General features: G+C 42.1%; 2 protein-coding genes across 4 annotated transcripts in view; both read right to left on the reverse strand.

The window, feature by feature from the left end:
• Positions 1–1160: 1160 nt before the first annotated feature.
• Positions 1161–2396, reverse strand: LOC310996378 (uncharacterized protein; the record flags this gene model as incomplete). The annotated part of the gene is made up of 3 exons (XM_083985754.1): positions 1161–1290; positions 1417–1645; positions 2054–2396. The coding sequence occupies 3 exons, from the start codon at positions 2394–2396 to the stop codon at positions 1161–1163; spliced, it is 702 nt and encodes a 233-aa protein (XP_083841880.1).
• A 3988-nt stretch (positions 2397–6384) lies between these two features.
• The window catches only part of dock10 (dedicator of cytokinesis 10), a gene marked incomplete at its 5' end in the record, with an annotated part of 70806 nt that continues 50534 nt past the window's right edge, over positions 6385–26656 (reverse strand). For 2 of the 3 annotated variants that reach the window (XM_083984602.1, XM_083984603.1), the window contains 27 exons: positions 6385–7171; positions 7619–7757; positions 8836–8936; positions 9051–9241; positions 9607–9817; positions 9958–10104; positions 11259–11372; positions 11482–11604; positions 12898–13004; positions 13607–13708; positions 14380–14437; positions 15137–15352; positions 15437–15547; positions 15622–15804; positions 15901–16038; positions 16699–16814; positions 17038–17150; positions 17727–17837; positions 20836–20883; positions 21299–21365; positions 21568–21682; positions 23058–23179; positions 23279–23402; positions 24615–24731; positions 25510–25688; positions 25958–25990; positions 26142–26238. In XM_083984602.1, the coding sequence (XP_083840728.1) occupies positions 7124–7171; positions 7619–7757; positions 8836–8936; positions 9051–9241; positions 9607–9817; positions 9958–10104; positions 11259–11372; positions 11482–11604; positions 12898–13004; positions 13607–13708; positions 14380–14437; positions 15137–15352; positions 15437–15547; positions 15622–15804; positions 15901–16038; positions 16699–16814; positions 17038–17150; positions 17727–17837; positions 20836–20883; positions 21299–21365; positions 21568–21682; positions 23058–23179; positions 23279–23402; positions 24615–24731; positions 25510–25688; positions 25958–25990; positions 26142–26238 (3231 nt within the window). In that variant the 3' untranslated portion in view covers positions 6385–7123. Of the gene's footprint in view, positions 7172–7332; positions 7403–7618; positions 7758–8835; positions 8937–9050; positions 9242–9606; positions 9818–9957; positions 10105–11258; positions 11373–11481; positions 11605–12897; positions 13005–13606; positions 13709–14379; positions 14438–15136; positions 15353–15436; positions 15548–15621; positions 15805–15900; positions 16039–16698; positions 16815–17037; positions 17151–17726; positions 17838–20835; positions 20884–21298; positions 21366–21567; positions 21683–23057; positions 23180–23278; positions 23403–24614; positions 24732–25509; positions 25689–25957; positions 25991–26141; positions 26239–26656 lie in introns of all 3 variants that reach the window. The other variant, XM_083984601.1, reaches the window with a different exon arrangement.

Here is a 26656-nt window from a genome sequence, read left to right on the forward strand (position 1 = left end):
GGAGCAGCATGTTACTGAACACACCTTTACTGAGAAGTTAATGTCATTATCATTGTGTGTTACACCAGCAAGCTAGATTTTCTGTTTCCTGTTAGTAAATATGTGATACCTTGGATGCAGCAGATACATTTACAGTATATAAAATGTGTTGCCTGTAGCTCACACAGAATATGACTACTTAATAAATGTATTTGCTCCTATCAGTGCTTTATATTTGTTTCCATATAATACAGTGAATGATCACCATTACTCACCCTTGTTTATCAGGGTCAGGGGTAAAACAACTGAAAATAACTTCAGTTCAATTATTCTTTTATGATGCAGACACTTTATAACACAAACATTTTGGCTAATACTTTTTTCGGTGTTCAACTCTGGATTTCAACTCTCACAAATATATATCCAGTCATATAAATACATGAATCTGATATTACTGTATTATACATTTTAAACCAACCCGTTATAAGGATTAGAGTGAAATAACAGCAAGACTAAATGAACTTCAATTTTGTCAGATACAAAACATTGCATATGTCATCTGTAACTTACAAGGTGCCTAGGTTTCATATACAGTAGTATGCCACACACTAGTCTATGTACAATCAGCCTTCCAAACATGGAAGCAGAGGTGACAGTGTGTGATTTGGACTAAAAAAATACACTCTTTATGAACACTGACAGGAAACAGGTCACGTGTTTGTACACACACGTGGCCCCTTGACTACCCATTTGAGTTTACAGTGTGAAAAAGAAACAAACGATGAATAAACAATGAGTCTGATGAAGCTCGCGAGGGCCTGAGTCAGGTGACCACAACTGTCTGTAAAGGGCCGTCACCTGGAGGTGTACGTCTCACTCCAAAATGACACCCCGGGTCAGGATGAGGAGTCCAGACATCTGATCCTCACTACAGAGGGCCCCGTGCCTCATCGCCGTGGGGCCAGGCCTAGATTGCCATGGTCAGATGAAAACAACCCCTGTAACCAGAGTCCTCTGTTTGTGTGGTCAGGTGTGATAAAATCGGTCTGCTGGCTCACACACCGAGAGCCCAGTCTACACTGACCTAGATGAAGAAGCTTAACCTGGATCGGGCCATGAGGGCTCAGTTCGTGTTTGCATTTTGTCCCATGGCCACATCCACAAGTGTTTAAAAAGTTGTTTTAAGAGTCAGTCTCAGTTATAGAGGCCAGCTCAGTGAGTTTAGGCTCCTCCTGGTGTTTGGTCAGAACTGGACGGTTGGTGTAAATGTCATCCACAGGCAGAAGGAAGGTGACAGTCTTTACCTTGGCCCTAAAACGCAAAAGAAATCACAAGGGTTATATAGTTGGACACCTGCCAATTCAGGAAAAGGGCGATAAACACCTCTGAGGAGAACATAAAAGCACTCTTTCTGGGAATTAAAAAGTCTCTCTGTACCTGTTTTTGTGGACGTATTCCTGCAGGGAGTGCCTGTTGGTAACTTTTCCCACCTCTCCTCTGCCTGGATCACCATAGAGCCCGTTGTTCCCATGTTGGATTTCTTCTTGTAGTCTCCCCCATCCTGAGTCAGCCCGCCTCGCCCTGTCCGTCCTTCTGTCCTCTCTCATGGTCACTCCAGACAGGTTGGTGCTTATAGAGTACCTCCGCACAGTCATGATGTTGTTCTCTGTGAGATAAACAAGAACATTGTGTAATGTAATAGACTTGTTTTTGAGATTTTACTATGTCTTATTCAAATTTTGTCCTGTTTTCTGCACCATTTTAGGAAAGTAGGAACTTTTTGTTAATGCCTTTCGCCCCCTCCAACCATGTTGTCTTCCTATTTATATGAATACTACTCCATTCAATCAGAGGCTGATAAGCTGCACTACAAGATCTAGAGTTTTTAGAGTCTTGCTTATTGGCCCTTGTGAGCTACTACCTGTTAATCTCTGAGCTCCAACTTAATGAAGGTGTATGGTAAATGGTTGCAGTGTTAATTTCCTCATCATTTTCTCATATTCTCATGTCCATTCTGTAGCTGAAAGACTATGAAATGGAACTACTCACAGGCCCTCAGCTGAGCTCTTCTTACCCTTGTATTGTCCCTCCAGTACCGGTGCGGACACATTGCGCCTCAGGTTGACATAGGGGTTTTCCATCTCCATCCCTCCCCGCTGCTCTGCCGCTGCTCCCGCCGAGGACACCGGGCTGGCTTCCCCCAGCACGGTCCCCAACGACCGCTGAGCGTAGTCCCCCCTCAGCTCTCGGTTCTCCGTCTCCAGCTTCTTGATTTCATCGCGCATCTCCATGATGACCTGCGCCAGGCTGCGGGTGCTCTCCATGGCGCCGCCGTCGCGCTGCCAGTACCACGGCTTCCCGAACACCGGCGGGGAGTCGCGCAGCAGCAGCTCACCGGGCTGCTGGGGTTTTAACATCCTGCTCCCTCCTCTCAAAAAAAAAAAAAAAAGATGGTTTTTTTTTTGTCGGTTCCTCCTGTTGTCTCTCTGTTGTGTGTTGTCTCTCCTCAATCTCAGTCCAGATCTTGTTCTGGGAGAGATTATGTCGCCTTTCACCACTTATACAGCTGAAAGGGCTCCGATGATCAGCCAGCAGCACACAAAGGATGTTTTATTAATCAGCCCTGGCGTCCAGTTTCAGGAAAACTAAGCAGGGGTCGGAAATGAAATGTGCACTGCACTAGATAGAGCTTGAATGGCAGGAGACCTACTAAACCCACAGGAACCCTTTTGCTGCTATGAAGCTTGTTGGTCCAACAGCAGGTTCAGCAACTTGATGTTTCATATTAAGAATAGATGGGAGAGATCAGATAGTTGTTCTCTTTCTTTTTGGCACCCCACACTCACCATCTTGTAATGCCCATGTCTCTACTGGGATTACAATATCCTCCCTCTAAAATATTAACTCTTGTTTGTTAGAAAAATGGAGGATGGAAACTAAAGAAATGCACACTCCTGCTCCCAATGATGCAGAAGATAAAAAGAAAGTGACTCAGTAAAAGTATTGGATTTATGTATTTCAAATACATTGACACGTAGGAACTCATTCACAGTGCTGAGGTTTTGTTCATTTCATTCAGACAGATATGTGGACCGGTCGGCCTCTAATTTGAGCCACTAAATGAGTGGACGTCTGTGTCATGAATATGTATGTTGCTTGATAAAGGCAGAGGTCGGGAGGAGGGTAACCCATTGATGACAGGCAGTCTTGGGGGAAAAAAACATGAAAACAAAACAGGCGTTTGATAGATAATAAGAGAGGGAATCACTGCAAAAGACATCAAATAGAGGCGGTGTGCTCACAAAGGAGAAAATTACAGATAATTACACTCATTGGGGCTTCCACAGCCGGGATTGTTTGGTCAGGTGTTGCAAAGGAGCTCATGTGGCCACAGGTTGTAACCCCTGATGAATAGACCAGGCAGGCTCTAAGCACACCTGTATGGCTTAGCTGGTCTGACTCCGACATGCAACACCACACAGACGATAAAATATGAAGGATTGTCAGGAAGAGATGTCTACCGGGTCAGTACGAGACACCGAGCATCAGCATCAACCGGGGGCTTGGTCGTCTGTGACCTGTGCTGATGAATGGTGCTGCTGGCTCAGAGCAACCTGACCCCACCACAGTCTAGGCCATGCAGCGGGAGGGAGACAGGCGCACATAACCTCGTCTGTAGAGGAGAGAAACCCAATCGGCCCCCGCTTTCTGGTTCACAAAGTATGCTGCAGAGAGGGAGGCGGGCGAGACAGATGAGACCTTCAGGGGTAGAGACGTGCAGTATAGGTACCGATTGGCTGGAAGGGCATGGAGCTCATGAAGGAAAAGGTACTTTAAGGAGGTAAATGGGACCAGACCGGACGGACACCACTGTGTCCGCTGTCCTGTCAGGCAGAGATTAGGACAGACAAGTGAGAAAGACACTGAGCGGACCACATGCTGTCTTTTACCACCAGCTGTGTGTTCAGGGCCACTTAACCTCTGTTTAGGTGCTGTGGGCCAACACTAGGCTTAACATCAATAAGTAAACAACCACTCTGTTGCTCCCTCCCTGCATGGTCAGTAATTATATACAGCTATTGGAAAATAAACGCTACCACTTCATAATAAGACTCCCTTTATGAAGGGTTTATGAATGGGTTATAACTTAGTTTGTTAAAGCTTTGTAAATCATTCATGTTATAAAATATTAGATAAAAAGGACAACAATGACCTGTTGCTTGCTTCCTTATCATCAGTTATTTGTGCCTGCCTTGATCAGGTATTTGTCTATTAGCAATTAACCTCCATCAGCATATCTCAATGGTTACAGGGTTTTATAAGATTAGATAAAAAATGATAGTAACTCATTGGTACAATTAGTGAGTAAAAAGCATTAACTTGATCTTGCCAAATAGTGAGCCTGCGTTATTACATGAAAACTGTGTTACAGCTTGTTTATAACTGTTTATTTATGATTTATAAAGTATTTATGACTGTATTAATAATCTATTTATAAGCCTTTATGAAGGGAGTTGTAGTAAAGTGCCAAAAAGATCCCATATCAGAGTACACACTACATTTTCATAGTTCATATCACTCTCAATAAAATGTGTTTTCTCTTTTATCATGACGTTTCTGCAAGTTTCTGTTACATTACTTCATTTCCACACATAGGCCTACAAACTATAAAACAACAGACTGTACCCAAAATCATTAGACATGGGCTGGGTGAGCACAGAATGCTCTTGGTAACCAGTGTCCAAACAAGACAAGATTGGAATTTCTCGATTAAAATTTCATATTTGGTGTACCAGAGGGATAATAAATAACATTTAGTTAGTTGAGAAAATGTAGATGATTCAAAAACTCAACACTCAAACTCAAAAACAGTTGAAATCACTGTCTTTAGTCTGAGTACTATTTCCAAATGGCATCCAAGCTGCCAGCGTTCTAGTAAAATAATAGCCTGGTTGGGGCATCAGTTATGGTTGTGCTGAAATGAAGCACAAAGGAAAACGGAGCTCCAGGGTAACAGGATGGAGAGAGAGACGGAGAGCCTAAACAACAGACAGACACACAACAGTGGTGGTGGTGGTGGTGAGAGCCTCTTGGCTCCATCAGATCAAAACAAACTGCTCAGATTGTGATTCATTTGGCTACTGACTGTGTGCAGTGACCCCTCAGAGAATGAAAAGGAAATCAATAATTCCAAACAAAGGACTGAGCTTTTTGGCGCCTGTCCATTCATCCATTTCAGGCAGGATTACTGTACAACAACAATAATCCTGCATATATCTGTTAAACATAAGCATAAACTCCCACTACCATATTTAATGTGTTTTAGCTGTCCACAATCTAAAGTATACAGTAAACATAGCTGCACTGGGCTTGTGACTTTGATGGTGGAGGGAGATGACACCACAGGTTGATGTAAAGCCGAATGCCTTTTCCTCTGGTCAAAAGAAACCTTGACCTTTTTTTATTCAGTTTGCTTTGATGTAGCAGGACCTTTTCATCTTTTACACTGGCCTTGTAAAAGCTAAGAGCCATTGCATATATTAAGTAACTCTAGCGTCATTTATTCTTTGATGAAAAGCAGACAATACGGATCACAATCACAAATGAGAAAGATGATAATGCACTGTACTGTAGTTTCACACGTTTGAAATCTACCAAACTGCTGTATGTGTTTAAATATAGCTGGTATTAGGAGATGATAGATCGATACAGCTGTTATCGATCTCCTTCTTCACCATGGACTGAGGTATGAAGTGATTTTCTTCCTTTGTTTCAGGTTGGGTTTGCTCATTAGAAGTTTCTGCTTCATACATTTATATCTTTGGACTATTATCTATAATTGGCTGCTGTCAATGGGCAGGATATGAGCGAGCTGCTGTGCACAGCTGCAGCCAAGGCACAGTTTCATTTCAGAAAGCTATTTTACTCCATTCAGCTGCCTGATTGGAAACCTGGGCTGAGATGATTATCATAAGGAGTGGATACATACTACAGTGAGAAGACGAGTGATCTCGAGGTAAAAAAGAAGGTGAAAGAATAGTAGACGTATGATTGTAGCGACACCGACATCAGGACAGCTGATTAAGACATAGTGAGGAAAATTACTTGACGTATAATAATAAAATTTGGACATAAACAAAATTTTATTTAAATGTTATACATAAAACTTTAGTTTTTGTTCTTTTTTTAATTCAGCTAAACAAATATTTATATATTGTATATATTTATAAAAAGAAACATTTCAAACATTTTAAATATTAATATTTCTTATTTACAATTTCAAAACAGTACAGGAAATAATAACAGTAACAATGCAATTTCAATCATAAAAATGTTACAAAACATAATTTTTTTTTTGTTTTGATTTGAAAATTGGGAAGCTGATATTTCCAGGATGTTAGCAAGGATAAAAAGTAGCAATGTGGAGCTGCTCTACATTCAAACGGGAACTGGAGGTGCGTTCAACTCCTCATTTTCTTGGTTAAAGGAGACCTGTATTCAAATATTTTTTTGTTGTTCACATTAATTGTCTTTAGATAGTCTGAAGTACAATGCTACTTCAAAGAGGAAATGTAAAAAACGATGTAATCAAAATGCACCAGAAAACTATATATTACATACACGGCTGAACGCACCCCAAGCTCAGTTAAGGTCACTGTTCTCTAAAGGGACAGGGGTTGTGGAGAGAAGGCGCATGTGTGTGCGTGTCTGTGTGCATGTTGTGTGTGACCATATGCGCTGTATGCGTTTGTCTGTCAGTATGTAAGCTGATGAATCAGTTGGCAGGGTCAGGGGAATCCATACCACACATGGATCGAGTCTCTAAAAAACCAAAAACAAACAGTAGCTATAACAGTCCAGCAGCCTGGCCTCTACTGCAGATAGTCAACGTTCAAACGACAGGACTACAGACTACCACGACCACAGTCTACACACTTCTTCCCTTGTTTTCTCTACACTCGCCATCGTCAGTCACAGTTCCACTAGAACGGCTGCTCCCTGCAGCAGGAAAACAGCTACAGTCAGAAAACAAGCAAAAGAGCCGCTTCCGGGCTCAGACTGGCATATCCAAAGCAGTCAGGGGAAAGAAAAATGCCCCTCACTGGCACAAAAAAAAAGAAAATCTTGTGAGTCTATTGGCCATTCAGTAGGTGCTGTGCCGTTCCGTTCCTGGTTGTCTTGTGTGCGGAATCTGGACGAAAGCAAAGAATAAAAAAAAAAAGATTCAAAAGGGAGATAAAGCATCAAGACTAGCAGTTTGGTTGGGGTGTGGATGGAAAGATAAAGTGGGGGAAAGCAGGTAGTAAGCTGAGAGGAGCGTCTTTCATGAGGGAATTTGATGACATGACGTACCAGTCTTAGAAAGAGTGGACAGAGAGCTGTTAGCGACAGAGGTGGTGCTGAATGCAAGGTTTTTTTGAAGCTGCAATGAGAGAAAAAAGGAAGGAGGAAAACAATGATGTCATAACAGAAACTAATGGAACCTATGAAAATGTAAAAAATGTCTTGTAAAATAACGCACAGGTGCATGCAACTGAACTAGCAAATAAAAGAAAAACTGTTAAAAAAAATAAAATAAAAGCCACAGTGTGGTAATAAAACTACATCTGGACACTCATTGGTCAGTGCAGAGTGAGACCTGTTCATTCATGATGCCAGAGAGCTCAGTCAGCATGTCTCTGTAGTGAGCCCTCATCTCCTCCTGGTACTCCAGCTGGTCCTCCTTGATCAGACGCTCATTCACATCCAGAGCCTGACCGCAGGCCTCCGCAAACTGCCTGCAGGGGGCACAGCAAGTTTGTCTCATTGTAGTGTTCTCAATATTATTATGCTGTGAATCATGTGACCTGAACCTGAACCAGAACCAGATCCAGAACCAGAACCAGAACCAGACCTTTTATCATCAGTTTTTTTTCAAAAGGTAAAACTATTGAAAAAGATTGTATTTTTTTAACAATGTTTTGCCACTGATGGACATAAAAGAAGAAGACTGTTGGAGGTTTGAATGCTAAAAAAACACACAACATCAAATTGAGACTTAAAGGGACAACGAGGAGTTTCTATTTGGTTATAAAAAAGTCTCACGTTAATGTGGATGAATCTCCGCTACCCACACTTGTTAATGGGCCCATTTTCGATAAATATATCGATAAATAAATATAAATATATATATAAATAAATCTCTATCGTTATTTTGTTATTATTAGTGGTGGCGGAAATGCTGGTTGAGCCGACCAGCATTTCTTTACTTTCGGTTTCGTGGCGAGTCATGAGAATAACGCCGCATGTGATCGTCTTCCAACCTCTGACTTTAATTCTTGATGAATGAAAACATGAGTCTGTCTTGCGCCGGTCAAAGAATTTCACGGTGCGCGGAGGCTCATAAATGTAGTGTGAAAACGCTTCGCTTTTCCAAAACTCCTCGTTGTCCCTTTAAGTTGAAGCCTTTCATGTGTTTTTTTCAAGTATGCCTTCATTTTTATTTACATAAATCTGAGAAAGTTTAACTGTTTGAATTAGCCATGACTTTCAGACCTATAGGCAATAATTTTTATTTCAAAAACTCTTGAACGTTGTCAAACTGTACTGGTGTTAATTATTGCTCATTCATTTAAAAAATGGATTTGGCACGACAGCAATATATACTGTATATATAACATGACTATCCAACAGGCATCACATGTGAGCAATGTGCTGTTTTTTTGATATCTGTGCACAATTTTTCCTTTGCTTTCATCTGTCATATTTCTCATATGTAACACTGTTCTTAGACGTTCACAATGTAGAATAACATGTTCTGACCCTCACTGAAAATACATACTGTAATGCCAGGAGTACAAACACTTAAAGTCCTACCTGAAGATCTCCTTCAGCAGTTTGACCTGGTTGTCTGGGTATTTCTTGGCATTCTTCTCCTCTAAAAACGCTCTGGCATAAGCCATCGGCCCTGCATTGACCTGGAGGAAGAAGAGGAGGAGGAGGAAGAGGAGGAGGAGATCAGATCATCAGAGGAGACAAAGATAAGCAACTACATTTTTAATATGTACATGTGCATCCGTAGATTCTCCCACCTTGACACTGACGCTGCCCTGCAGTTTCAGCTGCAGCCGGATCATGTCCACCTCCTCCATGTTGCAGAGCTGGTTGAGCTCGGAGACTTTACGTGACATCTCATCTATGGCTACTTCTATTGGGTTCATTTCTGTGCTCTGCTGCTCCACCACCTGGATACGCTTCTTTAGGTAGGGGAAGCTGGAACTCGCTGAAGAGAGGAAAATAAACACACACTAGTTACAAAAACAGACACCGCGCTGACACGTGAACAGTCTGTTCTTCATTTTATTCCATCTTCTGTTATTACTTATTGATGTGCTAATGTGATTTGTTTTGCTCGTATGGACACATCACTTTTACATTTTATTTATCTTATTTTGACATTACTTATTACTGCAGTAAATTTCATTATAATTAAGTATTTAAAATGAAATACATGAATCTATTAATTTAATGTACTTATGGTATTTCTTGTATTTTAATAAATTTGAATTTCAATATATTTAGCTAAAGGCTTCTCACTGCTCTGTATGCAGTTTGTTTTTTGTGTATTTTAAACTAGACTGTACTCACTGGTCAGTATGGTGCGTCTCTTGCACTGCTCCTCCACGTCTCCATGTTTCTTCCCCGACAGGGTGAACGGCGTCTCAAACACGAAGCGGTTGATGTTGTGATGTCTCTCGAAATCCGTCCTTTTGTCCTGTTGCTCTTTCTCGTCAAAGTAGGGCACCACGTACGTTACCTGGATGTAGGCAAACTTTGGGTCCAAGTCCTTAGGATTAACCTGAGTGTTGGGAAAGCAACAGTGAACATTTATGTGAAGTTATGTGACACAAACCAACAATTAACATCCAGGCAAAACATCTACTTAAAAAAAAAAAATACTTGAAAGCTTTATAAACAGGCCAAATCCCTGTTATTTACCTTATTAGAGTCCTGGATCATTTTGACGTTATCAGCTCCAAACTTGTCAGAGTAGAGTTTGAGTAATCTCTGGGAGATCTCTGACAGTCCCGTCAGCTTGGGCTCTTTGTAGATGAACTCTTTGCTCTCCTCCTCCTCAAAGAAACCCTGTCACAACACACACACACACTCATTAGTGAAACCTGTGACATGTACGAGTACGAGTGGGTGGCTGTGTTTGTGCAAAACAGTTTTATATTTAGATGGTGCTGCATTTGCTGATTTTATGTTGCCCTCTAGTGGTTTCCTGAGTCACTGGTTGTGCGAGAACACATTTTATCACTGGGTTAGAACGACTCAGCGCCAGCAAGGAGTCACTGTTACTGTAAGTTCTGGATGGGGGAGTTCACAGGTCATTTGTAAAGCAGCGCCGGGTGAATGAGGTTTATTAAACAGTGTCTTTCACTTCCACTGAGGCCCACTGACAAAAGCGCTTCTTAATGTTTAGGGAGGAAACAACGTCATCACTGGAGATTATGGGAAGTAAAATGGACCACAGCAAGCTTCACACAAGCCCTCCAGAAGGGGTAAGAGCAGCAGATTGTTAATAGTGGTAGAAGGAGAAGAGAGGTAAAGGTGGTTAGCACTGAGGAAGATGGAAAATCAAGACATACAAGACTTACCGCAATCTTGATTTAGAATATAATAAAAAAAAGGAAGAAAAGAGCAAACAGAGAAATTAAGGATACTGACTCAAAAAAGAAGAAGATCTGCTCCCCTTATCCTTACCTGTCCATGCCTCACTGACAAGATGCTGCAATTTTCTCTTTTCGAATCGTGAGGTTTTATATTTTCATCATCAACTTTTTAAACCTCCTCTTCATGTCATTAACAAACTTAAACTTAAACCACACCTCACAGTGATTCATCACAGGTAAATCCAAGGATTTGACATTGGCCAGGACCAAATTTACTTGTTATATCAAATGCTCTTTTCCCATTTTTTACCCAAATTACAACAAATATATATTTTCCATCTATCTATGCAGACGATTTCACTTCTTTTCACTCATCATTTGCAAGAATTTTGAGATTTCTGCCACCGCGACACAGCACTTTTTACAGAAAATATATTTTCACTGACACCATCAATAATATTATATTTTGTAAGTCCTCTCTAATGTTTATAGTTACATTTATTGTACAAATCATTCACTCCAGTTGTGTTTCAAATGTGTGTGTCAGCTGAGAAGTTAAAGCTTTGTGATCTGTGTTTATTGTAGAGGTGTACACGTAGACCAGTCCATCCAACTGCTCCTCACCTGTCCGTAGAAAGCTACGCGGTAGTAGCGACCGAAGAGCCGCTTCTCTGAGTTCACCACCTCGGTCACCTTCAGATAGGAGCGGTGGATGTCATAGTACAGCTCTGACAGCCTCTGTGGGCACACACAAAAAACACAAACACACACAAATGAGGTTAAACTCAGCTCAATATGCTCACACACAAACATAAGACACAGATTGGGAGGGTCAGTCAGTGGTCACCTTGAAGTCCCTTCTCTTCTCAAAGACAGCGATGACGGGTTTGTTGATGTCGGCGATGAGCTCGTATCTCTCCGATTTCCACAGATAGTCCACACACAGCTCCAGCTGCTCCACCAGGGTGTCCTACACAGCACACACAGATCAGAAAACATATCAATAATGATCATAATATTAATAACTTTACATAGCACTTTTCTTAACAAGGTTACAAAGTGCTTTACAGGTAAAATCAAAACTACATAAAAGAGAAAAGGAATTCAACTGTGCATCATAAAAGTGGCAGACATAAAAACATCTCAAATCAGAATTAAATATAAGGGCAGCAATAGAACATAATAGCAAAAAAAATGCAATAAAACACAAATGAGTCATCCATATTTAAGATTCATTCAGTGCATTGCAGAACCTATACTTGCACAGTAAATACCTATTGCACTATGCATACATATTTTTACATTTATTTTATTACATTCTTTTTTTTAACTTTTATATTTAAACGTGTCTCTCATATAGATGTATTGCATATAGCATGGACAATAAAGTTGAGTTTTTGACTTTGACTGTCTTTGAGACACTATCAAAGGCCAAGACAAAGAAATGTGTGTCAAGAAGAGATTGAAAACTGGTGAATTACAGTGTCTGGTTAAGGATAGGAGAGAATTCCATTTCCATTACCGGAGCTCTAAAAGCAAATACCAAGTCACTGTTGGTCACAAGCCAAGACCTTGGGGTGACCAGCACCAGCTCTAACATTAGACACCAAGCAGGTACAGCTGTGGCACTAGCACATGAGACAAACTCCTCTTCAACATCTGTATTATAAAATACTGCATTAAAGCAAAGCTTGTGATTTGTGGAGTTTAAAGGGACAGTTCACCCAAAATTCAAATTGCACTCATTATCTACTCACCCTCATGTCGACTAAGGGCTGGGAGAAGTTTCAGAGTCCTCCGTGGCTTCTCTGAGTTACAGGGGGTCTCGGCGTAGCAGTGCATGTCCATATAACGGTTGCAAATGGATACCACTTTTCTTCGTAACAAAAAGACACACCAAAAAACCAGGGTCCGTCCTCTACAAACAAGCTTGAAATATAGACTTATTTAATTTTTTTCGGAACAATTTCGCATTTCGGGGCTTCAATACAAGACGGACATTACATACGGGCAGCATGGAAGTATTTGGATGTTTTTTGGTGTGTCTTTTTGTTACGAAGAAAAGTGGTATCCATTTGCAACCGTTATATGGACATGCACTGCTATGCCGAGACCCCCTGTAACTCAGAGAAGCCACGGAGGACTCTGAAACTTCTCCCAGCCCTTAGTCGACATGAGGGGGAGTAGATAATGAGTAAGCAATTTGAATTTTGGGCGAACTATCCCTTTAAGGTTTAATTCAACATTAAAGGCGAACACTGACCTCAGTATAGGGTGTGTCTTGTGTACCAGTGTCTTCCTTCATGGCACCCTCCTCCTTGACATTGGGGCTGATGCACATGAACGCCGCCCAACCCATTGAGAACGATGCTGGAGTTTCAGACAAGTTCAAGTGACATCAGGTCAAGTCATTCAAAAAAAAAAAACACACAATACACACTTCTCATTAAGGTCACACATTACTTCTGGTGTCATGTTTGTCTTGTAAACATACCGATGCATAAAAATGCATCCAGCACATGTACATGTACAGTATATACATTCTTGTATTTAAATACCAGATGCTTCACTTGATTTGTTTACATTCAGGCATTCCATTTCTGCAGACTTAAACCAAATTAAATTAAATGTGACTGTGACTTGTATCAAACCTCGGTGACACTCGACAGTTTATCCAGTGAGACTTGAGTGAACAGTGAAGGTCAAACCGTGCCAGTGCAAATGTACTAACCTGACACAAACTTATATATCATTAAGGCAAAAACAATGGTCCTCAAAACATTAAACTCCACAGTATAGAAAAGAAGTTTTGAAGAATTGGCAGCTGACAACCTGATCTCCCTTCAACAACAACAACCACCACCTTCCACCCAGTTGCACACCCACTTTACTCACAGTCCCTTGTCTGTCCATCTATACGTTCTGAACTCCCAGACCCCTCCACCCAACAGCCCCCAGGCGCACACACTCACTGTCTTGATCTCGGGAGGTAGTTAGTAAGGAGCTACAGTTAAAGACAGGGCTTTCCTCAGGGGACACACTGGACATCCTGGCCTTGTCAGCTCTCCAGTAGCCTGTTTGGTAGGGGGAGGAGGAGGAGGAGGAGGAGGAGGAGGAGGATGAGGAGGAGGAGGAGGAGGTTTACAAAGTTGACGTCCACTTGCTTTCGCCTTTAGCCGAGCGACTGACACGCTACGCTAGCTGCTGGCACACACTACGGGGTGAAGTGCGTAAAAAAAAGCGCATGCGAAAAAGATGTCGGACAAAGACAGAGACATGCTGCGGCCTAGATGAGTACACATGCACACATAAGAACAAAATGATCTGCTAATAGAAGAACATACAATGCGGCAAAATGCCTGTGGAGAGGACTTTCTGTTTCTACTGGAAGATGTGAATGGGAATGAAAGCACAAGACAGATCTATGCTACTGGTTGAGTTCCTGGATTTCTAAGACACTCAAGTCACCAGTTTGCCAACTTTCAGGCGCACACATCAACTCTCATGATGAAGAAGGACTGATGGCTGAAAGTTTGAATGACCATGTTAGCAGAGAGAGAGGGTGGTCTTCTTTTTATGGTTGGACTTTGTGGTTAGAAGTCTGTGAAGATGCACAAACTAAGAAGCCCTGCATGTGCGCAGGTATTTGTGCATGAGCATACACACACACACACACACATAACACCATGCTTGTGTGTGCAAAAGCTTGCAGTAACAGTGAAAGCAGCAGCTTGTGCGCACTCACCTCTCCTCTTCAGCGATTCAGCGATCAGGGCTGAGATGTGGATGTAGCACATGGCGGCCTGAGGGAGAGACAGTCACATCAGCTTTAAAAGGGATAGTTCAACATTTTGGCAAACTGACCCATTGCCATAATCCCTATAGTTTTAGGAGTAGGTTTGTTACCTTTATTTGTCGGAGCAGAGCCGTGAGCTGCTCAGAGCTACACTACGGAGGCTAATGGGATTTCTTGGTTTCCCTCATCAAACTCATCAAATACATAATCCAACAACTCCAAAACGCTCTGGTGGACAAGTTGTGACCTGTTGATTGTTTTCGAGGTAAATTAATGCAAAACCGCTGGTGCGAATTCCCGTCAAGGGGCTGTTTTTCTGCAAGCAGTCTCTGCATTTGCATCTAAAACAACTCTGTCTCATAACGTTCTGTTATTATCTCATAGCGTGGTGAATGTGCAGGTCACAACTTGTCCACCAGAGTGTTTTGGAGTTGTTGTATTTGATGAGTTTGATGAGGGAAACCAAAAAATCCCATTAGCCTCCGTAGCGTAGCTCTGAGCAGCTCACGGCTCTGCTCCGCCATTCTAAAAATAGCTTGCACCGACAATTAAAGGTAACGAACCTACTACTATGACTGTAGGGATTATGGCAATGGGCCATTTTGTCAAAAATGTTGAACTATCTCTTTAATGAATACATCACTCTTAAAAAAGCTGTATGTGAAGTTCCTGAAGTAAAGGTGACCTAAGAAGAATAAGATTTAACCTCTGAGAGATCGCCGTTGCGGACGTGGACCTTGGCCATGCTCTCCAGCCAGGTCCGCCGGAGCTCAGGTGTGCTGGCGTAGGAGTTGGCCAGACTGTACTGAAGATCCACCAGCATCTCTGGATCCTTCTCGTGCTCCTTCATCTGAGCTGTGGCCATCAGAACTGTCCTGATCCGCTTGGTCAGGTCCTTCACCTCAGCGGGGAATGGCGTGTTCTGCAAGAAATGTGTCATGGACATTTCAAATCAATCACAATTATAGATATAACATTTGTATTATAACCCTAGAGCCTGCTTTACCTTAAGTGGAGCATCTCCATTGGCAAAGTTATTGATTATAGCCAGGGACTGCTGAAATCTGGACCCTCCAATGCCGGCGTCTGCTATCAACTGACTCACTGCTTTGATAACCTGAAGTGGAAGTATGTTGGGTAAGAACAGTGTCACACTGAAACATTTGATTACACATTTGTGCTTTTACTGACCTGCAGATGTGAGCGGACTATGGACTTTCCCTTAGTAAACTCAAAGTTTTTTCTCATGAAGAAATACAGCAGAGCAGCTGCCTCCGTCTGGGTGGAGCTGGATCGATGGTTACAGCACTTGAGGATCTCATAGCACAGACAGCCACACAGGTCTGCCTTACCCTGGAAGAATGCACTGGGGAACTATAGAGGGGGATGAAGGGGAAAACACATATGAGAAAAAAAGCAGAAGAAGCTTCATTTAGATTTAGTTATATGATGATATGAAGCTTGTTGGACCTTTTGTACAAAGAGCCTGAGTCCGGCGAAGACATGCCGTAGAGTGGCTGTCGATTGGTTGATCTGAAAGAAGAGCAAGTAGGTGTCCAGCACCTTCTTCATCAAAGCGTTCTGTCCTTCATCCAGCAACAGCTGCTTCTGTATCGGTGTGTGTAAGAAGGAAAAAAGAAGAATTTCAGTCACAGTCAAGGTTTTTTTTTTATATGTAAAATGTTTCACACACAGGCAGTTTATTCTTGTAAGTACACCTTTTGATGTGCCAGCCACTAGGTGGCAGCAGAGTATCACTGACTTCATTTTAGATGTACTGTATGTGCATATGTATGTATGTATTGTATTTTATTCTGAAACCATTTCATTTTGACAAAAAAAGACTGTAGAATTGCTTTGTACAATAGAAAGGTGGCAGGAGATATGAAAATACTACTGTTTCTTTTCTGTTTTTTTAAGATGCAAAAGCAAAAACAAAAGGGGATTCAAAACTCCCTCTTCACACTTAGCCAAGCAAATATGAAAATAGACATCTGATGTGAAACACAACCCTTTAAAGTAAAGGTTAAAAAATGCCATAAATACATGTAACACACATTAAGATGTACCTTAACTGTCAAACTCAGAAACTGCAGACCTTCAGATCTCAGATACATAGGCTATTATGAGTATAAAAATAAATACTGTATGTGCACCACTTAAGGAGAGGTATAATAAAACATTCTCCTTGGCAAACAAGAACAGATTGTGAGTGTCTGGTATTGAGTATTTTTTCTGGTTATAAACTCAGAGGAGACAGACACAGACCTTGTTGTGGAGAACAAAGAGCTCCAGTACATCCAGCACTGTGAGGGCCACCTCGGTTGACAAGTTGGCCTCAATATCAGTTGGGCTCAGCGTGTCCCCATCTTGAATGCTCCCATCTGGAAAAAAAAAACTCAGATGTGAGCAACTCTAATAAATCCAACCTTGTAGTCATCTCATCATTGTCACCATCTTATAGTTGTTTTTCTCCTGATCTCATTCAAGGGTCTTCAGACAGAGGGCATAATTTGTGATTTATGATATTAGCCACATGGATAAAGCTTGATTTGACTTGACTTTATCTTGGTCAGCGTGTACTGTGTGTCTGTGTGTGTGTGTTACCTGTCTCCATCATCTGCAACAGCTTGGGGTTGGTGAGGGCATTCTTGCCCCTGATGATGGGCATGGTTTGGGAGCGAGCGTGCCGGTGACCTTCCCCTCCAGAAGACGCCATCCTGCAGGGACCGGCAGCCAGGATCAATCACAGTGCTCACATGCCTTATTCAACACTTGCTTTAGTTCCACCGCCGCAAATGTACTTATAAACAATGTTGTGTTACCTATCCCAGTTATAGATATTTTGTACATTTTATAGTTAGGCAGGTATTTATAAACTGCATCCATGTCCCAAGGACTTGCTGTTATCCAGGATCTATTAACATATTGGGGAGGGGGAGTGGGGGCGTACGGGCAAATCACACAAAACACTGCAGGTATGAGGAGGGGGAGGGGGCGGGGGCATGCTGAGAACACAGATACAGTCTAAAACATGGAAACACAGTGGGCACATAAATGATGAATCCACACAGGACAAGAATGTATTTACCCAAATCCAAGTATCCACATTGCTGCTGTGGGCTGAACCTGTGCTTCAATAATAAGTCTGGTTGTTGCTATTCGATTAACTCTGTACACTCGGAGCCAATTACCAGACATATTTAGCGCTAGGAACAGTTTCAGTAAAAACCACAAGACTCGAGTATCTTCACACAGTTGAGGTGTTGTTTGTTTTCCTGGTGGAGGGTGATTACCATTGTGGGAAGAGGCTGGAGGGTTGAGAGGACTGGGAGGGGTGGTTAGAGCCCTTCAGGGTGCCATTGGCCTGGGTGGACTGGGCCAGCTTTACTGCCGCCGCTAGCTTCCTGTTCACGAGCCAATCACATCAACGCTATCATTAGTCAGTTAACTTAAGACCAACATTGTTTTAGTGTTCACCATTAGCATCGTTATTCAGTTATGATAACTGTGAGCGGCACGGCATTAGCTGCTTGAGCAATCAATAATAAATAATAATAAATCTTACATTTATAAATATAAAAGCTTTTTTTTTTTCATTATTGTGATCTTGTTACATATTTTTAGGAACTAGATCACACTGCTAAAAGAAATGTCGAAAGCATACAGGAGCTCCAATTTGACCTTGGTGTGATGAGAGCAGCTAAGTGTCAGGAGCAAAAAAAAAAAAAAAAATCAAACAGCTCTTATAGGGAGGAAGGTCAGCCAGATGGAAAGGTTAGCGGTGCAGCAGAGTCAGTGGTTTTAGTCTGCCATTAGTATCATATAGTGTAAATGTTATCCCAGCTCTTGTTAGGGTGTTAGTGGAGAGCAGAGGCTCCAGATCGCTGTTAATGTATAAACAGTGGACAACAGCATGGGGGAATTGACATGTATAGATGTGATGAAGCTGAATGTCAGCTAAGCTGCGGCACAAATCAGCTTTAGTCACCGCATCTCGACAAACAGATCTTCAACACACTGTGTCATATTCTTGCGACGCTTAAATGAAGCACGATTGGAGGCGACTGCCAAGCAACACAAAAGCAAAAACGGTGCCTCAGCGGGGCCAAAAGAAAGAAGACACAGCCACCATGTAAAGCCAATCAGCACAGCAGCCTCAGAGCTTGTTAAGGAAAGTCAATCACGCCAAGCAGCAGGTGGAGTGGAGCCAGTCACGAGGCTGAGGCAGCAGGGCAGAGCATGCGAGGTGGGTGTAGGTTGGAGGGTTACAAGGTCGACATGCAACATCGAGGAGGTGAATGTGTTATTGGTTGTACAGCAAAGCAAAGCCAATGTACTGTACAGCAGCGCCAAGCATACATTTCCTCTTTATTTCCCACTGATGTCGACACAGAAAGGGTTACATGATGCAACAGGACATCAATAAATGTGCAGTGACACTGACAATCCATTAACAGCAGCAGCAGCAGCATGAACAGAGGGAGGAGGAAGAGGAGGGGGGGGGGCATGATGCATGCACAGAGCTGAAGACTACAACAGCAAGGGGCGAACATAGAGAAAACATTAGAATTAATAATAATAATTTGCTGGAGTTGTGTAATGTATGTGGTGTATGTGTATGTGTATGTGACACAGAATATGTTGGAGGAATGGAGGAATGAGGAATGCCATAATCCCTATACTGTAGTGTTAGGAGTAGGTTTGTTACGTCGCTGATGTGCGTTCCCGTCGGGGGCAGTTTTTCGGCAAGCAGTCTCTGCATTTGCCTCGAAAACAACTCTGTCTCGTAACGTTCTGTTATTATCTCATAGCGTGGTGAATGTGCAGGTCACAACTTGTCCATGAGAGCGTTTTGGAGTTGCTGGATTGTGTATTTGATGAGTTTCATGAAGGAAACCAAGAAATACGATTAGCTTCCGTAGCGTAGCTCTGAGCAGCTCGTGGCTCTGCTCCCCCGTTCTAAAAATAGCTTGCACCGACAATTAAAGGTAACAAACCTACTCCTAAAACTATAGGGATTATGGCAATGGGCCAATTTGCCAAAATGTTGAACTATCCCTTTAAAGGCCAGGAAAACCTGTTTGACAGGCACACACGGTTTTCTGCCAAATATGTAGAACAGTTTTGATTTTTTTTCAAGTTATAGATTTCTGATTTATTTTTTCTTCTCTGTTCTCTCTTCGCCCATTTGAAGTGGGCGAGGCTCACATTCTTCCACGCATCAGTCAGGATTTAACAACCGCTAGCTCTTTAACTTTTATTGTTGTGGTTATTTGTGAATTTTTAATATCACAGAGAAACATTTAGCATCTAAAACCGAATTTTCACGGGCTATTAAAGGCCGAATTGTTGTCTGATAGGATAGCTGGGTGACTGTCTCTCCCTACTAGCTTGCTGGCTGACTTCACACTGCTGGAGTAATTCATCACTCCGAGCTTCAATGGGCGCCCAGACTGACTCAGCCAGGCATCAAAGAGCGAACAGAGAGAGACACTGAGACAGACATAGGCGTAAGACTGTGAGTCCCCCCATGGCTCCGGGTATTACAGACGAATGTTAAGCAGCTAGCAGCCCCAGACAGGCTCAGCTACGTCTGAGAGAGCCAGCTGAGCTCCCAGGTATCTTTATTCTGTTAATGCCTCCACTCGCAGCAAAGCAAAGCAGCGCCTTTTGTTGGCTTACATCTCAGCATCTTACTGCTGAAAGGAAAAAGAGGCCTAATTTAATTAGCTGGGAGGAGGAACCAGAAGATGGAGGAGTCTAGCAGTGCCAATGGCTCAGCTCCAGTAAGAGCACGCACACACACACACACACACACACACACACACACACACACACACACACACACACACACACACACACACACACACACACACACACACACACACACACACACACACACACACACAATAACAACCCCATCCTCTGCTTGCCAACTACTACAGTACAATATCCAGCAGTGATTCTCTCTCAACAGCGAGATCCAGGAGTTTCACCTCCCCCCCTTTCTTTCCTCCTCTTTCTTTTCTTTCCCCTCTTCCACCCCACCCCCCTCTCCCTCCCTCCCCCCCTCGAAGCTCATCCCTGTGTGCACACGCATACAGAACACATATTAGTATTTCTGCCTGACTGTGTCCGATTCATCTTATTTGTGTGTGTTTGCACATGTGTCGGTGGGCGTGGTCGCATTTGCACATGTGTGCGTTCATGTGTGCACATGATTATATGAATTATGCATCAGTGTGTGTTAAGAGGGGGAGAGTTGGCCGCAACCTTTTGGCTGTGAAATGCATGTTGAGTTAATAAGCTCTTTGCAAATCGGCAGCGTTATAATAAATGCATCTGAATCAAGACGTGGTCCTCTTTAGTCGGCGACGAGCGGTGTGTGGAGCGAGCACTCACCTCGCTATGTGGCGTTTTCCAAGGAACCTAAAGTGCTGAAGACACAGCCTGAGGAAGAGGAAAATGCAAAAACATCTTAGCTGGCATTTTGCTTGGTTTTTCTTTGTGTTTTGTAAGTTAAAGACAGGGGCTAAATGGGGTCCATGTGAACCTACTGAGTTGTACCGGTGCAGTCTGGATGCAAACAGGAAACACACAGTTAATTTACTGCACTGTTTTGGTGGATAGGGAGCTCTCATTGGAATTAGAGTCTGTTTTTCTTCTCTCTCGCTCTCTTGCTGTGTCATTACTTTCATCTGTTCCCCTCTGGCTACATTCCTCTTTCCTCTCTTCTCTCTCTTTCTCTCTCTTGTCTGCCCCCATCCCCGCTTGCCTAAGTGTTTTTTTGTTCATTTGTATCACTCCCTAACAGGGGCTATGGTGGTATTCTGCAAAAAGAAGAAGAAAGAAGAAGAGCACTTACTCCAGGATGTTAAAGAAGTCTGAGATCTCCTGGTGAATGGCTCGGTGCCAGTAGGACACCAGCACATCTGGAAACAGGCAACAACACACATGTCACATACCATAGCTGATTTACTACCGCTAATGATATATAATGACTACAAATACTATCTACTGTAAATGTTCTGGACCTCTATGGGTAAAAGTATAAAGGTCTTATAATAATTCATTAGCAGACATTTCCAAACCTTCAAAAAGACTGGTGTGAAGCGTCGTAAGATCATTTCTTACCCTCAGATATAGTTTTCATGATGTGCAAGAAGCACATGAGCAGGCTGCGCGTCTCCGCCTGGTCCAACTTGTCACAGCGAGAGCCGTAGCCAATCAGGGACTGTGGCCGAGCAAACTGAAGACAAACATCAGCGGACAGATATACAGTCAGGGAACCACAGTTAGCACCAGAGCTGGAGCTGCTACTGAGGAAACAGGTCATGTCCTTTATATTTAGTTACTTGAATTTGTGGGTTTAGGCGAGCTGCAGGGAAACCTAATTGGTATTTTATAAGCTATACACAGTAGTATTCTAAGATTGAATTTTACTATACTTAAGCCAACGTCACTAATGCCCCTCCAAAGCTTTATTCAAGCCAGACTGGAGGAGGTTTTGGAAAGGTAAACAAAAAACCCCCCAAAAAATGAGAAACCTTCACTGTTGGTGTCTCGTTAAAATCATAGTACTGTATGTTTTAAAGGTTTCACTGTTACCCGAGACAAAAGCTTCAAAAAATGTTTAATATTGATAATACAGGAAATTATAATGTAATGTGCCATCTGGGCAGTGCTGTTTCTGCAGGACAGATTGGAGGTGACATCGAGTTGATAAAGGAAAATGACAACACGTCCTGGACCTACAGTACCTGGATAGCATGCTAACTTCAACTGAAGAAAAGACTTGATAGAGACAAAAGTTAACATTGGCTTTGCTGTACACCTCTGGAGACCGCACTGTGAGCTTTAAAGGGGACATGTTATGGTAATATCACTTTTTTAAGGTTATTTGACATATATTTGGTTGTTTGTTTTGCCTTCTGGCCCCCAAAATGTGAGAATTGACAAAAAAAAATCTGTAATGTGCAAACTCCCTAGGTTGAAATCCATATGGTTTTATGAGCTGTTCCCTCAGTTGTCTTCCAGTGATGTAACTAGGTCTAAAATTTGCATAATACCACCCCTACCTGGGACCGGTAGAAGGGGCGGAGCAAGCGGTGGTTCATTTGCATTTAAAGGGACAGGCACTGAAACCAGCCGTTCTGAACAGGGCTGTTTTGAGCGGATAAAAAGAGCTGTGATGTTTGATCCTTGGGGTATTTTGACCAAAAAATGTCAAAGACATGTCTTTAAGACACCTGGGAACTATTTTAATTAATGGAAAGGGGGCATGATATGTCTCCTTTAAGTAATGAATTTTGATGCTAAAGTCAAGATGTTTCCATTATTAAGTATTTTTGACCACTTTGTCTTAAGCATATAGAGACAAGAGGAAGTCAGGAAAGAGGTAAGTGGATGATATGCATTAAAGGTCCTCAGCTGGATTGGTCTGTAATCTGACACACTGGAAAGACGTTTTTTCTGAATATATCTCTTTCAGAGATCCATATATAATATAAAAATGATCATAAATTACTCACAATGAGGAACATGCTCAGTGTACAGTTTATGAAACACATACAAATACAAATGTATTTGCATTTGAATATATCCTGAGTGCTCGTTCCTCTCACCTTCTCACAACCGTCCATCTTCTCGCTGTTCCTGTCACTGTTGCTAGGGTTTGAGTCCACACTGATCAGAGAACCCCGAGAGTCGGCCTGGTTACCAATGGCAACTGCCAAGGATGAGAAGGCTGGTGTAGCGGGGTGCAGAGGGGGGAAGTAGTCAGGTTCAATGTAACGGCCCGATTCACACCTTCTTATGCAGACGGACACACATTACTATCTGCTACCTGTGATGGAGTTGAGTACTTCTTTGGAAAAGGAGGCATCCACAGAGTTGCCATGACGAGTGACAGTGACAGGAATCACCCCTCCAGCCACGCCCCCTCCCACGCTGAGGTCATCTCGAGAGCCCTGGTAGGGACACAGACAGGAAAAATATCTGTTATTCAACCCAATTCTTATTACTTCATAATTCGGGACAGTATTTACATTAGCAATGACTATGTGTTATTAACAAGACCACTTAGACTAATCTTTATAACAACATCCATGAAGGCTAGGCACAAGCAATTTCCATTAAAAAAAAAAAAAAAAAATCTAGATAGATAGATAGATAGATAGATAGATAGATAGATAGATAGATAGATAGATAGATAGATAGATAGATAGATAGATAGATAGATAGATAGATAGATAGATAGATAGATAGATAGATAGATAGATAGATAGATAGATAGATATACTTTATTGATCCCAATCTGGGAAATTACAGTGCAGCAGCAGCATTACACAGACACACATTGACGATAACAACATATAGTATAAGAATATAAAGAATAAGAATATAAACTATACATAATAAAATAGTAAAATATAAAGAACAAACTATACATAATAAAATAGCAATAGCGAATAAAATAAAATGTACAAAATTATATACAAAAACAAATTGGCAGCGTTGATTTTAGTGCAAGAATCAACGCTGCCAATTTGTTTTTGTATATAATTTTGTGATGGTTGCACACTGTGTATGGATGGCTCGTCTACAGTATGCATGAGCAAACAAAGTGTTGTTTACAGTGTGGTGAAATTGAATCAAAGGAGGACAAACAGAGGCAGCAAGAAAAAACATACAGCAGCTGGGAAAACTGCACAATTAAACTGATACGACTGCAAACATAAACTTCTAAGTACGATGCCGTGTGTTGGAAACGTAGGAATAAAAGGAATAATAAAGAACAGAAATTCATAAAAAATATTTGGTCCAAAGTGACAAGTCTACAAATTGTATTGCTTTCCACACGGTACCCATCCCTTGAAACCTAGTAGGTAACAGAACTAATGGAGGAGGATAGTTTTGTTAACGTTCCATAGCAGGAATATACACAGTTGCCCATAAAGTTGGAATAAAATATCTTTTTTACCTCTTCTCATGAAACAAGACAATGTGATTTATTCCTGATAGATAAAGTGTACAGTGTATCAAAACTCTATTGATAACAGAAACCACAATAGGAATAAATAGAGGAATGTGTCTGAAAGCAATATTATGTCAACTTTTTGGGCAACCGTCTACAGTATATGACAAAAACAGTCAGTTTTATCTCTCATCTCAACTCTTACTTGGTCACTAGAAGTGAAGTAGATGGGGAAGATGTCCCTGAGGAAGAATCGAGGCATGTTGTCCAGGATCAGGCCGTACAGAGGCAGGTAGAGAGATGCAATTCTTGCCTGTTTCTCCTGGAAAAGTAGCAAATTGAACAACATCATATTAGTCTCATAAAGAGGATTAGTGCAGAATGTATAGTTTAGTTATACCCTGACAAATAAATCCCTTCTCTGATTTAGCCAGCTGGTAATCACATATTTTATAAGTATGTATAAAGAGAATTAGATAATCACTTTGTACAATTACTAAGGACTGATAAATAGTCAGGAAACAGCCACTCAAGCATTTGACCTCTGTGACACATGTTAAATATGATAAACTGCAGTAACAATGGGCCCCTAGAGAGTTTATTACTACTCCATTAATGTTACATTTAAGAAACCTACCGATTATTTAGTCAATGACAAAAAAACAAAAAACATCAGCGCAGTTACATAACATTTAAAGTGCCAAGAAACTGTTGTGGTTTTCATTAATTCACATTCACATTTCCAAGTTTTGCCTTTATTTTCCTGTTGCTCACATCTGGTTTTGACTCAGGCTCAACTAGGCCCAAATCTAAGTCTCCACTACAGCGCCACTGTTGTGTTGTGGTTGGCACTGTTTGACAGTGTTTAACAGTGTTTAACAGGGGACAGATCACTGACTCGGGTCTGCTCTGACGCGGACACTTCCCAGCATTCATTAAGACACATCTTTGCCGTTGCCCGCAGCTGCTACCAACAATCACGTGTCGGTGTGTGCATGTGTTTGCATGAGTCACGCTGGAAGAATTTCTACTCTGAGCGAATGACTCGTTCGTGCCCTTTTTGGTTTCCTCCTCCCGTATAAACATGTGTTTCTGTCTACCTTGGTGGCGTAGCGTGCATCCAGGGAGTGTTTGGCCATCAGAGTCTTCAGGGTGGCCAACGCGAGGTGCCTCAGGTCCTGCTCGTCCTGCAGCGCCAGCCCCAGTTCCCGCAGCAGCAGACCGGTCAGGAAGTGCTTCCTGCAGAACTCGCCGGTCAGGTTGTACTCGGGTACTGACACTGGAGGAGGAGAGACGACACAGAAGGTTTCACAGTTTTCATGGAAATGAACTGAGGTGCCCGTGATTTGAACACAAGTCAATATTTGCTTTCCATTAGGGAGTTAATTAATTAACCCTTTTCTAAATAAAAAAAAAATCTGGTTACAGTGAGCAAATAATGTGACAAGCCAATTTTCCATGAATTCTATTAACATCATACTACCGCTGACACACACACACACACTGTAGCACATGCAACATTACAAAGGAATGAGTGGACATATTTACCATGAGTGCTTTGTGGCTCTGGAGATGCATGGTCTGACATGGACAAACAGTCAGAGAGAGAATGACAGAAGGAGAAAGATAGAGAGACAGTGTGTTAATAGACAAATGAGAGGGAGAGCTACTTGATGCGTGAGTTTTCACATTGACACTGGGGTCAAGCCCGGCAGCTCGGCGCGGCTCTTACCTGCGATGCGAGCCGAGGGCAGGGGCAGGCTGAGAGGAACGTAGTGCTCGTGGTTACACACCTCTCTCAGGAACTCAAACTTCAGTTCACACAGAACCTGTCAAACGCAGAAATGATGCATGTCACACACTTTATTCTAGCCTCAAAATAAACTTAAAGGGATAGGTCAACGTTTTGGCAAATTGGCCCATTGCCATAATCCCTATAGTTTCAGGAGTAGGTTCTTTACCTTTAATTGTCGGTGCAAGCTATTTTTAGAATAGCCGAACAGAGCCGCGAGCTGCTCAGAGCTACACTTATTATCTCATAGCGTGGTGAATGTGCACAACTTGTCCACCAGAGCGTTTTGGAGTTGTTGGATTGTGTATTTGATGAGTTTGATGAGGGAAACCAGGAAATCCCATTGACCTCCGTAGCGTAGCTCTGAGCAGCTCGTGGCTCTGCTCCGCCTTTCTAAAAACTAACAATTAAAGGTAACAAACTTACTCCTAAAACTATAGGGATTATGGCAATGG

This window comes from Trachurus trachurus, assembly GCF_905171665.1.
Source record: "Trachurus trachurus genome assembly, chromosome: 13".
Classification (NCBI taxonomy): Eukaryota; Metazoa; Chordata; class Actinopteri; order Carangiformes; family Carangidae; genus Trachurus; species Trachurus trachurus.